General features: G+C 39.6%; 1 protein-coding gene across 4 annotated transcripts in view; it reads right to left on the bottom strand.

Moving 5' to 3' along the window:
* Window positions 1–1,597: 1,597 nt before the first annotated feature.
* The window catches only part of numbl (NUMB like endocytic adaptor protein), a 68,404-nt gene continuing 54,301 nt past the window's right edge, over window positions 1,598–15,700 (bottom strand). For all 4 annotated transcript variants that reach the window (XM_032590904.1, XM_032590901.1, XM_032590900.1 and 1 more), the window contains 6 exons: window positions 15,452–15,526; window positions 12,232–12,372; window positions 9,435–9,642; window positions 9,020–9,289; window positions 6,414–6,593; window positions 1,598–6,334 (listed from right to left, as the gene is read on the bottom strand). In XM_032590904.1, coding sequence (XP_032446795.1) covers window positions 5,193–6,334; window positions 6,414–6,593; window positions 9,020–9,289; window positions 9,435–9,642; window positions 12,232–12,372; window positions 15,452–15,526 — 2,016 coding nt within the window. In that variant the 3' untranslated portion in view covers window positions 1,598–5,192. The remainder of the gene's footprint in view (window positions 6,335–6,413; window positions 6,594–9,019; window positions 9,290–9,434; window positions 9,643–12,231; window positions 12,373–15,451; window positions 15,527–15,700) is intronic.

Below are 15,700 nucleotides of genomic sequence, written 5' to 3'. Positions count from 1 at the left end.
ACCTCTGGTGAATATACAGAGATGAGTCTGTTTACGTTAGCCATATTCTGTTTTAAGGAACAACAAACTAATGTCTTAGTATTAACATGCAAGTTTTCAAAGTTGGATTAAAATACTTTGTAAGTATTCAAAACAATATGTTGTTCTAAATAACTGAGCCAACAGCTGTAATATTTACTGATAAAAGCCCCACAATAAGATTGTGTTAACAGCTGGTATGAGATTAACATGAAGTTGAATGGCATCATCTTTACCACATTAGTCATCGTTCTGGTGTATTCCTGGTAGTATTTGCTTAAATCTGAGACCATATTGCAGTGATGCAGGAATAAAACTAGCCTGAGGAGGCACAGATTGCTGCTAGTTAGGCACAGTTGTAAAACAAGTCCCATCAAAGCTCATTTAAATGATGACACACTATAAAAAGATTTTACTGGAAGGCTCGTTGAATGAGTAAGGGTGAAGGGAAAAAAAGATCCAGTGCTCTATAGCCTGCCCCTTTGTTACACTTTGGCAGCTCACACTCTTTCACTGACCTGAGATCAGAGGCCGGCGGTCCACTGAGAGTTAGTGCAGTAGAAAAAGAAGAAAAGGGTGCTTGTCTGGTTTCATTAGCGATCTGAGCTGCTGCAGCAGAACCACTCAGCCGAAGCGGACTGGAGGAGAGCCCTGATAAGACAGCGGTGCATTCAGGTACTGTCGGGGCTGGTTCCGACCAAACGCACACAGGAAGGAGCTGAATGAGTTGCTGTTGACAGATTCAACCTGTCATCACTTGCAGTTTCTAGAATGCACCAGATTATTAATGGAGCCATTGGCTGGTCATGCTTTTCTAGGCTATTTTAAATACTGTTTGCAGATATGCTGTGTAAAACATTTTTATTTCTTCACAGGGATATATTTTTATTTCATTGCCCTTCATTTGAAGAATATGTGAGTTCATCTGTCTGTTGCAATAAAAAACTTAATAAATGAGAACATTTGTTGTAAGTTAACTTAAGAAACTGAGTTCTGATCCTTGTTCTATCTGCAGTCTTTGTGTTTTTGTTAAAAAGTGTGACTTTCCTTTTTGTAGTATCTTTAACAATAAATATTTATTTGTAGTGTGCATAAAACGCCTTTAAAAGCAGTTTTGCTCATGTTAAAGAAACAGCTTTCTGATATGGGTTCTGTTGAGGGGTTATGACTCGTCAATATTTGAGTTGTATATTAAAAATATTTAGCATCTTCAATTAGATGATATTTTACACACCTGCAAAGGTAAACAGGATGACGGAAGGATGGACCGACCAATGAACAGTTAGTGAGTAAATGAATGAATGAATGTACTTGATTGTTGCAGGAAAATATCATAGTAGTTCAAGTTGTGATTGACTTTGGCTAGCTGAACATGAGGGAGTGCCCAGGGATTCAAGTGAACACATACATTTTTATTAAATAAATACTTACCGTACTACGTACTAAGTAGATTTTCTGTGGCTTATTCTGCAATCATTTTTACACCAGTTAAAAACAAATAATTCAGGAACGAGTAAGATCAGATGCAAGCTTGAAAATAGCATGAAAATAAGTAATGTTTGGGCCATTGACACATAAGCAGGGATAATATTATATTACTTTATTTATCTTTTGTACAATGTAATTACAATACAAATATGTTGGTTTAAATACAAAAACTTCTGTAAATAAAGATTAAAAATAAACTCCACTGGTTCGCTTTGTTACCATCACTAAGCTAAGGTTTTACAATCAAGTTGATGAGGTCATTTAGTTTGCGTTGACGCAGAACACAATTAGCCTACATTTATAATTTGGAGGGCGTGCAAACAAGAGTCAAGGGCAAAAATGGTCTCTGAATGGACTAAAAGCATCTACTTTATGGATCAATCAATCAACCAATCAGATTCTCTAAATAAAGAAAGGAAAGTAGAGAAAGCAGTTTGCTCAGATTGGAAGAAATATTGATTTAAACCAAATTGGCTGAAGCCTGGGAGGAGATAAAATGGTACAAATTAGGTCAGCTGTCTATAAATTTGGGTGATGGAAAAAGTCAGGCCGTCAGCCGCAGGAAGAGAGTCGTTAAGTTCATTAAAACAAGGAGCAGATAATGTATTCATATTCATGGAGTGAAGCAGGAGCATCTCTGATCAGATCATAGCTTGTAGAGGAGAGAAATCACCTGCAGAAAGCCCTTTGATTATAAACATTTCTGCTTTTTTAATTCTGGATCTTCTCAGTGGGAGACAACCTTACGACACTCAAAGGGCTACCTACTTAGTAGAAGTTCGAACTGCATCACGAGTTGTACTTTAGAAAAATTAAAAAGGAACAGTTATGACATTGCAGTCAGACAGCTGACATTTTGTTTTAAACTGATCAGAGATGTTTCTCCACAGTGTTTGAAGCTGCAGAGTGTAAGGACACCAGAGACACTGCTTGTTTTGTGGACGTAATAATGAATATGTCTTAGCTCTAAACCAAATCTGCCTCTTGCTTTTACATCCTATTCAACCTGTTTTATCTATGTTTCTTCCATTAGACTTCCTTTTCCTTATTCCCTAAAGGTGCGACTTTGTTTTCCCTCCCTCAGTTTCTCATATAAAGCTCGTTCTCCATGGTAGCAACACGTGCTTCTGCCTTTAATTGTCCCTGTTTATGTGTCAACTGAAACTTTGTTTTACATTCACTCAACATGATTATTTCCCAAGTCCCAACTTCTCTGTTCATCTATTCAACAATACCTTGCAAAAGTATTTAAACCCCATTGAACTTTTCCACATTGTGTGCCATTCAAACCACAGACATAAGTGTATTTTATTGGGATTTTATGTGATATGCCAAACAAAGCTGTACATATTTTTAAAGAAGAAGGGTCTTACGGTTCATCTTCCAGCAGCACAATAACCCTGAACATACAGCCAGAGCTACAATATAATGGTTTAGATCAAAGCCTATTTGTGGGCTAGAATATCCTAGTCAAAGTTCAGATCTAAATTCACTTGAGACGGATGAGAAGCACTCTTTTAAAAAGGCGGTATTAAGTATTTTCCAGGCACATGGTGCCATTTTATAGAACATTCAAGTAATTCTGTTAGAAAAATGACATACAGCTCTGGAAAAAAAGAAGAGTCCACTGAACTGAACCCCATTGAAAGCCTCCTGGTTATTCCACCAAATATTGATTTCTCAACTCTTCCTGAGTTAAAACATTAGTATTGTTGTTTCTAAATGAATATTTTGACCATTTCTCATTTTATGCAAATAAATACTAAATTTATCCTTGGAATTTGGGAGACATGTTGTGAGTAGTTCATAGAATAAAAGAACAATGTTCATTTTACTCAAACATAAACCTATAAAGAGTAAACCAGAGAAACTGATTATTTTAAGAGGTTTCTTAATTTTTTCCAGAGCTGTAAATATAATAAAATAACTTTAAAATAATTTGACTTCACAATTTGGCGCTTTGAAATTGGGCTCCTACCCTTTCACTTTCCTTTCAGGATGTCGTCCCAACAATGCTCCTCTATTTCACAGTTAACAACTGTTCTTAGGAGTGTTGGACTGAAAAGTAGTTTGTACGATTAGCTCAGCAGACAATAAGTTCCACCAGGTGGTTGATAATTGCTGCTGCCACTAGTTTAGAGGAGCTGAGTGGGAACTTTAGGCATTTGGGCAACCAAGAATGGCTGCCGCAGGAGATTCTAGGATTTCTTAAACATGGATGAAAGAATCAAAGCAACACTCCAGCTGTGTTTCTGATTAGGAAGTAACATTATAACATGATATAAAGCTAAAAAAAAACAAGTTTTACATAATACTGCTCTTATACAATTCCTTGCTGTGGGACATTTTGATGAAATTTCCTGAATGTGTACTACTTTGTTTCGGTCCATCACATGCAACATGGCAAAAAAGTTCATGGGGGTGGGAATACTTTTGCAGCACACTGTGAGGTGAGTGTAGCACTACCATGATACTCAAAGAGGTGAGTACACAATCATTGTTGTACATAAGGAGCGTGTACCCTGTGTCAGCAGACATATGAGGATTTGTGAAATCTGGAATGTAGTGCATTGTTTCTCCATAGTTGCACAGTGAGGAGGAGCATTTTTTTTCCACTGAGTTGTTAAAGTTCCTTGGGTTTGTTTGGTGAAGACAGACTGCTTGTGTGCTCTACTGTATGCGCTGGTTATCCTGAAGTGTCTCATGCCCTTGTTGTTAGGCGATTATAAAAGTAACAAGCTACACATCCAAGTGACACCATTTTGATTTATCAGGCCTCAGCAGCAGTGAGGTGGAAGAAACATGCGGCTATATACACCAGTCTGACTTATCCCAGTACGCAGCTGTAGTGGAAGTTGTGGTTATTTGGTTCCTGTTATATGATTAGGATTCCCACAGTGCTTTCCTTTCTCTGCTGTTCAAAATCAAACATGTTGGGATAAATAACATAAACATGCTTCTGAAACTCTGCTTCAACTTAAGGGTTTCAAGGTACATAAAACATGTTAAACTCAGAATACAATAAATAAAGCAATTTTGGCCATAAATCTGTATTAATGGTCAGCAAGTCGTTTGGACTCTTCCTTTAAGGCATCCAGACTTCTGCCCCACTCGGCTGAGATCAGCACTGGTGTGTTACTTGAATCTTCTACACCTTCGTCCATGATGTTGCCAGACACCATAAAACCGCCACAATAAAAATATAACAAGCAAACGTCCAAAAATATCTTTTTGGATTGGAATGCATCCAAGTTGAGTCCTCTTTTTAAAAAAGAAACCACTGAGCCGTGTCCTCCCCACAGTGCTTTCAGTAGGACGAACATGCAGTAAATCTAGGGACTTGCAGCAGGGAAAATAAAGCCAGAGTGGAGAAGCAATAGCAGGAAGGAAAGAATGTTGACGGTTGGACTGAATGGATTCAGTTTGTGAAGTTCAGACAGCTGGGAACCTGATTCTCTCAGACTGCAGCCCAGCCAACTGCTGAGTTCATCTCTATCTCACATGGGATCATAAAGAAAGAAATTAAGATCATAGTTGCACTGGCTCCAAGGCTGCCACAGGCCGGATGCTAGGCCATCTGAAAGGACCTGTATACCAATTAAACAAAAACTCCTGGAATAGGTTCCCAACTTCCTTGGGCTTTCACCCCAGAGCAAGATCTACATCTTTAAGAGCCAGAGTCCAACTCAGAGCTCAATCTCAAATGTTTTTTGCAGACTGTTGGAGAATGGGTTGGCTGTGGCAGCCGGTGCCTTGTTCCCTGTCGATTGTGTCGCTCCTTTTGTCTCCAGTGCCGCCCACTTGGCTTCAAAACGATCATCGTCTTGGGAGTCGCTAACCCCTGGAGCGGTTAGTTGGCTGCCCTCTGGAGGCCAGCTCTCTCCACTGCCACCACTGACCGAAGTCCCGTTTTGGAGGTTCATTGCGGCTGCACTGCTGTGGGGTGGGAGGCCGTTAATGGCTGACGACAGAGGTGGAGTGGAGGAAAACGTAGCTGTGTTAAACCCTGAGGGGTGTCCGGTTGCACCAGCCACTCCAGGATAGGAGTGGTGATGCCCGACAGTGCCCAAGGGCCCCACTTTGGACCCTCCAGCTGCCGAGCCCATGGTCGGACCTGTGCCTGATGAGCCTGTGGCAGTGCAAAAGGCATTGGCCACCATTTGTGATGGTGTGATGCCTACCACTGGCACGCTGGCGTTGGGGTAAGTCATGCTGCTAGCCAGACCAGGCATGTAGGTCTGCATGGGCATGAAGGCAGGTTGGACCGGCTGGTTGGCAAACATCCCAACGGGGGCTGGAGTAGCATCAAAAGCAAGGGGGAATGGTTGCATTGCACTTGGAAGGGAGCCAGGGGGCCCAGGCAGAGAGCCCTGCATCATGGGGGCTCCAGACATGCTCGGGCCAGACATAGTTGGGATGGACATGGATGGGAGAGACATTGGGGGGCCTGACACTGGAGGACCTGGTATTAGAGGGACAGATGATATTGACATGGGTGGGAGAGGCATTTGGGTTTGACACGGAAGGGCAGAAGGGCCAGAGATAAGAGATTTGGGCAAAGTACCGAGGGGCAAGGGGACAGAAGATACTGGGGCAGAGGACAATGTCGCCTGTGTGGATATATGATGACTGGTTACGGAAGGGGGTCCAGGGATGGTGGGTATGATGGGCCCAGAGGGAGGCGTCTGCTGGGCTTTGACAGCCTTAGAGACCTCCTCCAGCCATCTCTCAGCCTCTGAGGGGGTGCGCTTGTGACCGCTCTGCAGTGCAGCAGAAACTGGAGGAGGGGAGTGGAGAGGAGGTTCTGGCTGCACCCAGGATGAGGTGACTGGAAACACAAACAGAAAGAGCTTCAGATAGTGGGAACAATCCATCTATAGCTATCGATCTTCTGCATTCCTTCTTACCCTGGACAGGTGCAGGCGGAGGAGGCAAAATTGGGGGCACAGTGCAGGTCGGAGGGCAATTTGCAGACATAGATGGGTTGGAGAAGAGCTCGTCTGATGGGTTGGCGAAGGATGTGTTGATCTGGCAACACAGTGCATTTATACTACTGTCACCCTCACAAGGCAACCCCATGTCCATCTCTGGTACCAGCAGGAAAGGGATACACAGAAAGCAGAGAGCACAAAAGGAAAAACATGTAGATGAGACAAGAAGAAGCTTGAGAAACTAAACAAATACTTGAGTTAATGATTCATTTTGCATAGGATGTTCAGGATTCAATAATTGTTGGTTACTAATGTAAAAGTTGTCAAGAGCACAAGATATTTAATTGTGTATTTTCAAAACTGATCAGCTACAGATAAAAGCTATGAGGATTTTCAAATGTAATTACACCACTTGAACATTTTTTCCATTTTGTCACATCCCTACCACAAATTTTATTGAGAGTTTGTGTGATAGACCAGCACATAGTGGTGCATTATGGTAAAGTGTTTGTGTATACGGTTTTTGGAACATTTCATCTTTTACGAAATTTGCATTCAGTCCACCTTAATTTGTAGTTTGTAGAAACACTTTGTTGCTGCTGAAAAGTAAATTCTAACCCCAGTTTAAAATCGTTCACAGCCTCCAACAAGTTTGATTTCAGAATTACTTGGAGGATGTAATGCGACACATGAAAGGTTTAATGGGTATGCATGCATTTGCATGGACTATATAGTAATTGTGCTTTCATTCCTGGTGTTTTTTTCCTCACCTACAGAATGTGTTTAAACAGTGAGAATTGTACAGCTACAGGGCCTGGATTATATTGGAGAATACCAACGAGTATTGGCATCATATCTACCTTTCAGGTTTTGTTTTTGCTTTGTTTTGCATAAACCGAGGATATAAGTGGTCACATTTTATAATCAAGTCTTTATCCTGAAGAGTTCAGAGGCTCCTTTAGTCTTCACATGTATTGGTGTAGAGTAAATGTGCATGTTTGTTTTGTTATACCCCTGGCAATAGGAGGTTTCTGACCTGCTAGTTTGGTTAGCTGACTGACTGTAAAGATCAATACTTGATATTTTGGAGAGTCATAAGGGAGCAAATAAGCAATTTAATTGCCTTCTACCATGTAAGTGCATATGGATGTGTGTGGGAGCACTTTGAAGGTAATATACGATCAGAGCCTCCCCCACTGTATACATACATACTGTGAACCGTGGACTAAAGGTTTCTACTGCTGACGAGGGTCTCTCTGTATCAACCTGCTAACAAATTATCTATCACTTAGTGCGTATTTGAAACCATAAATAAATGGATAAAATGAATGGAGATGTCAAATGTCATTAATTCAAGGCCAAACAAGATTAAACTGAAAGGCTACAGTAACTTTACATTTTTACAACCTTTCTTTTAAACCATTTTCTTTTTAAAGTCAGTTTCTTTCTATTCAGCAGGTCCTATGTTATTGATTGTCAAGGTTAGGAGACCTTAGAGCATTATTGCCTCAATGTTTTTATGAAACTGAGTCAGACACATATCTTTTGAGTCCAACCAGCACATAAAAAGCAGATAAATGTGAAAACAAAAAGTTTAAAGTTCCTATTTCTGAGGTTCTGTGAATGCTGCATGACACAAGGTTAAAGATATTTTCAAACAAACAAATAAACCTCTACTCCACTGACTCAATAATGGAGATATTTTATAAAAAATTACTCATCAATTATACCAAAAAAGCTTACTTATATGCCCAATAATAAACATACTGAAATGTAACCTAAATGGACAAGCAACACAAATGTTAAAAAAAATTGGGTTTTGTCATAAAAATGGTTAAATAATCAACATAAAGTGAAACTTTCTGTTTGATCCTCAATTAATTTAAGATGGAGAGATCTTAATTAGATTATTGGTAAGATGTAAATAGTGAACCTGTGAAATATAATTTCAATCAAGTTTCAATCTAGAAATTCTATAAATTCTGCAACTGAAACAAACAGCTGCATTGTAAATGGTCAAAGTTCCACATGGTCCAATATTTTGTCAGTAGTTATATTAACTACAAAACTGAATTCTTTGAGTTGCAGAAAGCTAGGAAGATCAAAATCCAATCAACACATTTGTAAAATATTTTCACAAAATCCATCTGTTTTGCTAACCCTTCTAGATTAAGTAACATTAAAATATTACTGAGCTGAAATAGTTTCTCTGGCTTCCTCCCACAGTCCATAAACATGGCTGTTCTTCCTAAATTGTCTCCATGTGTGTTTGTGCATGGTTGTTTGTCCTGTGTGTCTCTAGATTGCCCTATGATAGACTGGCCACCTGGCCAGGGTTTACCTCATTTCTGACCCAATGACAGCTAAAGTTATAGACAATGGATGCACGGATGAGTGGAATAATATAATGATACAAGAAGTCTAAATCATGTAGCATTTTAAATATCTAAAAGCGTAACCTAAAGAAAAACAGTTTTTATGTGACAAATCTTCTGTTTCCAAAGTTATTGAGGATAGAATGTCAGTGGGTGTCTACGTTTGTCAACATTTGTAAGCCAATCTACAAAAATGTCTGAACTCACCAGGGTTCTTGGCCTCAAAGTCTGTTTTGCGCTGCAGAGTGGATGGCAGGTCATTGAGGCGAAGCGACAGCTGTCTCTTAAAGGGAGAGTTCTTCTGACTTAGAGCTGGAAATCCCCTGAATGAGCCTTGGCGAACCAGCTGTTCGATGGGTGCGTGGCGGCGAGGGATGGCGTGGGGCCCACCTGGTTCTGGACGCTCCATCTGGGATGCCGTCCCCTCGGGTGGAGAGGCGGAGCCAGGAGGGAGAGCTGGGACGACAGAGGGCTGATCTGAAGGAAACAACGACCTGTGCTCAGTGCTGTATGAGACTCAAACATGCATTCCTGCAATATTTTCTAAATAAGTACATTTGACGGGATTTTGATTTGACTTTGAATTTATGGTGAGTGGCGAGAACTTGGAGTGGTCTACTACCTTTCTTTTTATCCTGCATCTTCTCATCTCGCTCACTGCTGCTGCCCTGCTGGCTGGAAGATGAATTGATGCGGAAGGAGCCCTCGCGCACAAAGGAAGTGCGACTGGCATCGAAAGAAGCCGTCACGCCACACTCCTTCTCTCTGCGCTGCTTTCTCTCCAGACAGGCAGCGAAGGCACAGCCGACTGCATGGCTCAGTCTCTCACCCTGGTAGAAAACATTTGAAGAAAAAAAAAGTAATTTATTAAACACACCAATCAGAAAAATCTCCTCTACATTCATGAGAAAGAAAAAAAAAACTATGCTCATTTTGTACAACCACAATTTGCATACTGATTTTTCTGGATGACTTTATCACTCTTTCACACTGTTTTGGAGAAATTTGGCCCAAACTTTAAATCAGGTTTAAATCAGAATGTTGACCTGTTTCTTGCAACACCTTAATTTTTTCAGCCCCTCTCTTCTAGATATCCTGCTAGTTATAGCCAAGCTTAGTTAGACAGAAAGAGAGCCCTCATTTCTCACTCAAAGATATTTTGGTAAACAGAGGAGTTCAACCGAGGTGCCCACTCAAGTCCTGCAGCAGCAAAATAAGTCCAATTCAGCAGCTTTCTACCACAGTGAATGAGAGTTGTTATGAAGCTATAGTGCTGTGTTTTGCTGTTTTGGAACATAGTACTGTGCATTACAGACAAAAACTTCTATTTATGTCTCATAAGTCAAACGTTGTTTTGGATACTTTGTGGTTCATTCAGAGTCAACTCTGCAAACCAAATTAACTCTACGTCTTTTTTAGGAGAAGTTGCTTCCTCCTAGCATCCCTTTGCAGATAAACTATACATGTTAAGTTTTCTTAGCATTGTAATGTAATAAATTATGTCCTTTTAAGGGCTACAGAATAGTTTGTGTTTTTGGAAATTTCTCTTAACATTAATTTGAGGTTTATTGTGCTCCATCATTCACTCCAGTAAACATTGGCAGCTGCCTAAAATGTTTTTCACTTGTAAAGAACCTCACAGTTGACGCACTTAGAAATTTCTTTAGGGCTCCTCCCAGATTAACAGGAAGAAACAGTTGCTTCTCTCAGGTCATTGGTTAATCCTGCAGACCAGTGTTGCTCATTTAAACCTTGAGGTACAGCTTCACATATCCACATACATCCTTTAGAAAGAACATTAGCTGTATCCGAAGGTTTCTTTATCCAACTTTCTCAATAGAAATATATATTTTAAGGGAAAAAAGATGACACATTATTTAAAACTCTACAAAAAAAATCAGAAATTTAAAAATAGGACATCAAACTTGATTATTTATTTATTATTGATTGTACCCTGAGACACTGTTGGTGAAAACTAGTCTCCATGGCTAACTTTGCAATATTTTGTGGAGTACATTGTCGCTTTTGAAATAAATAAAACACAAACATCGAAACTGTTTCTGATTATTTCATCTAATGAAGTATAAAATGTTTCTGTCTTGCTTCCAGAGCCTGACAGTTTCAGGCGTCAGATAATACATAGCACTTATTTGTTTGTAATTAGCTTAGATGTAAAGGACTGGGTTGCATTCCCATTTGTGTATAATTAAGGTAATTAGGATTAGGCTGTAAATCCCTCATGTTGTCAAACATAAACATGAATTAACGGCATTTCAAAGAAACCAGTTCTATAGCATTTTCTCCACAAAAATGATGGATGTCTGTCGCCTCAGCAGCTTCGCCTACAGAAAGTAGCGCCAGAGACAGAAGAGATAGTTTATCTGAAGATGAATGGGTAGAGATATAAACCAATATGTGATGGAAACAGAGACAGAGACAGATAACCACAAAGGCTTCTGGTTAATCCCCTCCTCTAATCCCGCAGTTCTGTACTCTGTCCTTCTCTATGCAGATTATTAATCCCGCAAACAATTTAAAGCTCATACAAACCCCCACAAAGAAACACAGATTCTCAAGAGATTTGAATTACGTAAGTCGGCATTGACTTCATTCAGTTTAAAAACAATTGTACTTTAAGATGTCGGCGTTACAGATGAATCTGGCGATTTTTCATAGCAACATTAAAGCATCCATCCTAAAATTTGTTTAATTTGCATTTTAAAAAACTAAATCCAAAGATGCTAATACAAACTGACTGATGCAAACATTTTGTAAACATTAGTAGCAGAAATTATTTTCTTGAAAATCAATAATCCACAGGAACATAAAGGTCTTAAAACTCTAAAATGATGCTTTGAATCAATGACTTTCTCCCTTGTTCAAAACAAATTGACGTAAACAGATTACGTAATATATTTAAATCTACAACTAAAGTAACAGGAAATTTATGCCTTAGACTAGTTTAAACTGACTACAATATTAAAAAATAAATAATACAGTAAAAGAATAACCAAAAGGTCTTGGTAAATAAAATAGTCCTGCATTTCTACCAGGGCTATTTTCTAGGCTGAGTTTATACCCTAGTTATTTGTTTTTTAACCACAGCTGTATTAGTCAACACTCACTACAGATTCTCTAAAGTCCAGTTTGTGATTTACAAAAACTTTGATTTGTAAAATGAAAGGTGAATATATGTTTTCAAAAAGTATTGCTACAAATTCAATCTTGTGAATGCAATGTTGTCATCTCATCACGTCAGCTTAACGCATCAATAAATCCTGAGGGTTACCATCAACTTTCAACAGTGGTTACAAATATGATGTAGACTGGAGCAGCAATCTAAAATCACTAGAATTTATATTTAAAGAAAAGTAAAGCAGGTTGAAAAATTGCAGGTTTTTGACGCTGAGCAGCCTCACCGAGTCTTTCAGAGCCATGAAGCAGTGGCACATCCACCGTCTGGTGGTTCCATCTCTGCAGATGTAGGAGAAGGCCTTGTCGTAGTTCCGGTCAGGAGCGCAGAAGGAAACCTTCTCGATGGTCTGGTCCACAATGAGGTCCTGACAGAGGAAGTCAGACAAAGATAGGAGAGAGGCGGCAGGAATCAGACAGGATGTTCCAAAAACCAGTCAGTGGGCACCATTTCATTTTATTGTGTGAGGCCTGAAGAAAGAGAAACAGGAAATCCTGGGCCAAAGGTGACCATTGATTGATCCCAATTACTTGACATACTGCTTTAGAGCCTTGCTGCACTCCATGAAGCTTCATCCTCTCTCATTGCAGAATATTTGCAAACCCGCTGATGACAGAAAAGACCACTAACCACTAACTAATGACACTGACCCTCTTTGAATCTTTGGGCCGTCTCCACTGCTTGCCCTTCTTTCACTGAAAGGGTTATTCAGCTGCTTTCAGTCTACAGTCACTATAGATGAAACTAAGAGGGGGCCCCTGTCTTTCTCTGTGTACATTAAGGGGCCCCCGGCTCAGCGCTTTGACTCACACTCAAACACAGAAAGAGAAAGAAAACAAGAGGCGAAGGAGAGTAAAAAGGGAGCAGGGTTCACACACTCATCCACACACTTCCTTCCTCTCTTTCAGAGTCAGCGAGAAAATAAGAAGGGTAGAGTACAAGCGTAGAGAGAGGGGGAAGGAAGACTGGAAAAGAGGAGAAAAAGAAGGAGGGATGTGGAGAGAAAGAAGTGGAAGAATAGGAGTCCATTCAATATGGGCCAATTAGTGAATCAAAGGGGATGCTGGTACCAAGGTGAAAGGCTGGGGAAAGACCAGTGTTTGTTTGGTAGCATGTGTGTGTGGGGGTGTGCGTGTCTTTCTTTCTCAGTACACATCCAAAAAATCTGATGATGTTTTTTCTAAGAATTCATATTAGAAGAACAAAAAACTGATGTGGCGTTAGGAACAGCACTGCAGTCCATGACTCAGACTGTATCAGCGAGAAACAACTTTGTGCTTGAAGCCCAAAATGCTGCTGAACAAGCCAAAAAAGTAATGATGTTTCTGTTTCTTTGTATTGATTCACTGGGAAGGTGCTGCAGAAGTGTTGCGTGTTACACACATGCATAAATGAGCTTATAGATTTGTTTAGATGTAGGTTTCAAAAAATAGAAAAAATACTGAGACTGAGAAAAAATAAAGAAGAGATGTCAAACGGAAGAGGAGGAGAACATGAGTAGTGATTGTTTCTGCGTGTTTTTAATAAGACATTAATTGGTAAGAATTTATCTGGGTTTCTCTCCATCACTGTCACTGAGTGAATAATTACTGTCTGCTTCTATTTTCATTTGCACAAGAAGAGAATCTCCTCATATTTACACTGTTAAAAGCTTTGTTTGAGCTGAAAGACTCCATAAATCTAATATCGATTGACAAACATTATTCACATTTATGCATCAAAATCTTTTGGTAGTACTTTATGTGACAGGGTGTGCATAAGACTGACATGAGACTGTCATAACCATGACATAACGCCTGTCATGATGAGGAAGGAGTTTTCATGAATGTTTACGGCTGTTGTCATGAAGTGTCATTCTGTAAATAATGACACTTTTAATGCGAAGTGGACAATATTAATGGACTTTTAATGCAAGTTTTAATGCAGCGTTTTAATGTATTATTTTTTCCAGAATAATGCAAGGTTGACACTTTTAATGCACTTTTAATGCAAATATGCATTCAAAGTGTAATTATTTATTGAATGACACTTCATAACAACAGTTGTAAACAGTTACACAGGTATGCAGTCCAAGTCCAAGTTGTCTATAGGATTCTGTCCACTCCAGTTTAATTCAGTTCACTACAGTCTAATTCAAACTAATTATAACCCAATTCAACTACCTTTAGGTTAAATGTCAGATTCCCTGTTATTATAAAAGGTGATAGTTTCCATTAAATCAAGATAATCATAAGCTCTATTTGGAAATGATTGTGATCTCTAATTTGGGCACCAGACCAGCAGTAACTCTTACATACTGTTCCTTTAAATGGCTAAAGCAACTGAGCTGTTTAACATTAACATCATTCCAACAGTTAGCCTGGATAGAAAGAGAGATATTATGAAAACAATGTAAAATGTAAGAAGAAATATAGTCCCCATCTTTGAGGAAACAAGAGCTGAACTCTAGTGTCACAACATTTAATAGCCTCTGCAGACACACACAGTGAGCCAGATCAAGTTTAAAAGTGATATGCTATATGGCTGAAAAAGATAAAGGAGGAGGGAGATGGAGCCAAAGGAGAAAAGTGTGATGAGGGAGTAGGGGAAGTGAGGCCAACGTGTGTGGTGTCCAAACAAAAATAGTAAAGCAAGGAAACAGAAGTGGCTTCATCTGTTGCTCTTCATCCCACTTAGCATTCAATAGAGCCACAGCTATCTGCACTCACTGCTGGAGACCTGCCTTGCTAAATAACACCCCCCACACAGGTGCTTGTGTGTATGCTTCCTACCAGACATTTATGGCACAAACTTTTACACAAACAATCATTTGGAAAACCGATGGAGGATCCTTTTGAAAAATTAAACGATTTCAAGTTTTTATATATAAAAATCTGAAAAAAGGGGGTTTGCAGTGGTACTTAAAGACACTTAAGTCAATAATTTGACCTAGAGTATGTCCAAGTATGTCTCTACCAGCACTGCTAAAAAAAAAAAAATCAGTTCATTCTACTTTGCAAGACAGGTTAAGCTGAGTCGTAACGCACTGTATTAGTGAGCATCAATTTTCAAATGTTGCCACAGATCCTGGTCTAAACTCATTTCATGACATTTCAGTGCAACTCTGGCTGGACTTAGGGTCATGGCCATGATCTAAGGTCAACCTTCACTCCAGTTTCATGTCTTCTGCAGCTTCTACAAGGTTTTCTGCAAGAATTAACTCCATCCATCCATCTGACCTAATTCCCTGTACCAGCTGAAGACACACATCAACTATGGAGAACGCACATTTCGGGTGATGTGCAGGGTTAATTTTCCACCAACACATTGTATTTAGCATGGAGGACAACCACTTCAATTTTCATCTCATCTGGCAATCTAAAGATGAAAAGAAGGAACGGGAGGGAACAAGAAGGCTGGAACTAGCAGATTCAGGTGAGAGACCAAAGAAAGAAATGTCATCTTACCTTAGTTTTGTCATCAACCACCCTGAGTCCATCAGCTGAAACCCACAGCACTGCTTTTACCGTCTTTTTGCCACTCTGCAAAGGCAAAGGAGAGGCAAAAGAGAATGAAGAAAAAATTAATTTGATGGTAACAACATGGAACAAAAAATATTTCTGCATTTAGATTAGCTTGTTCATTTAGATTAGAGCAAGCTAATCTAAATGCTTCATACAGATCCCAAATTATCACCACATCCTTAGGAGTAGGTG

Source organism: Xiphophorus hellerii, chromosome 18, assembly GCF_003331165.1.
Source record: "Xiphophorus hellerii strain 12219 chromosome 18, Xiphophorus_hellerii-4.1, whole genome shotgun sequence".
Taxonomy (NCBI): domain Eukaryota; kingdom Metazoa; phylum Chordata; class Actinopteri; order Cyprinodontiformes; family Poeciliidae; genus Xiphophorus; species Xiphophorus hellerii.
This window is presented reverse-complemented; position numbering and strand designations above follow the sequence as displayed.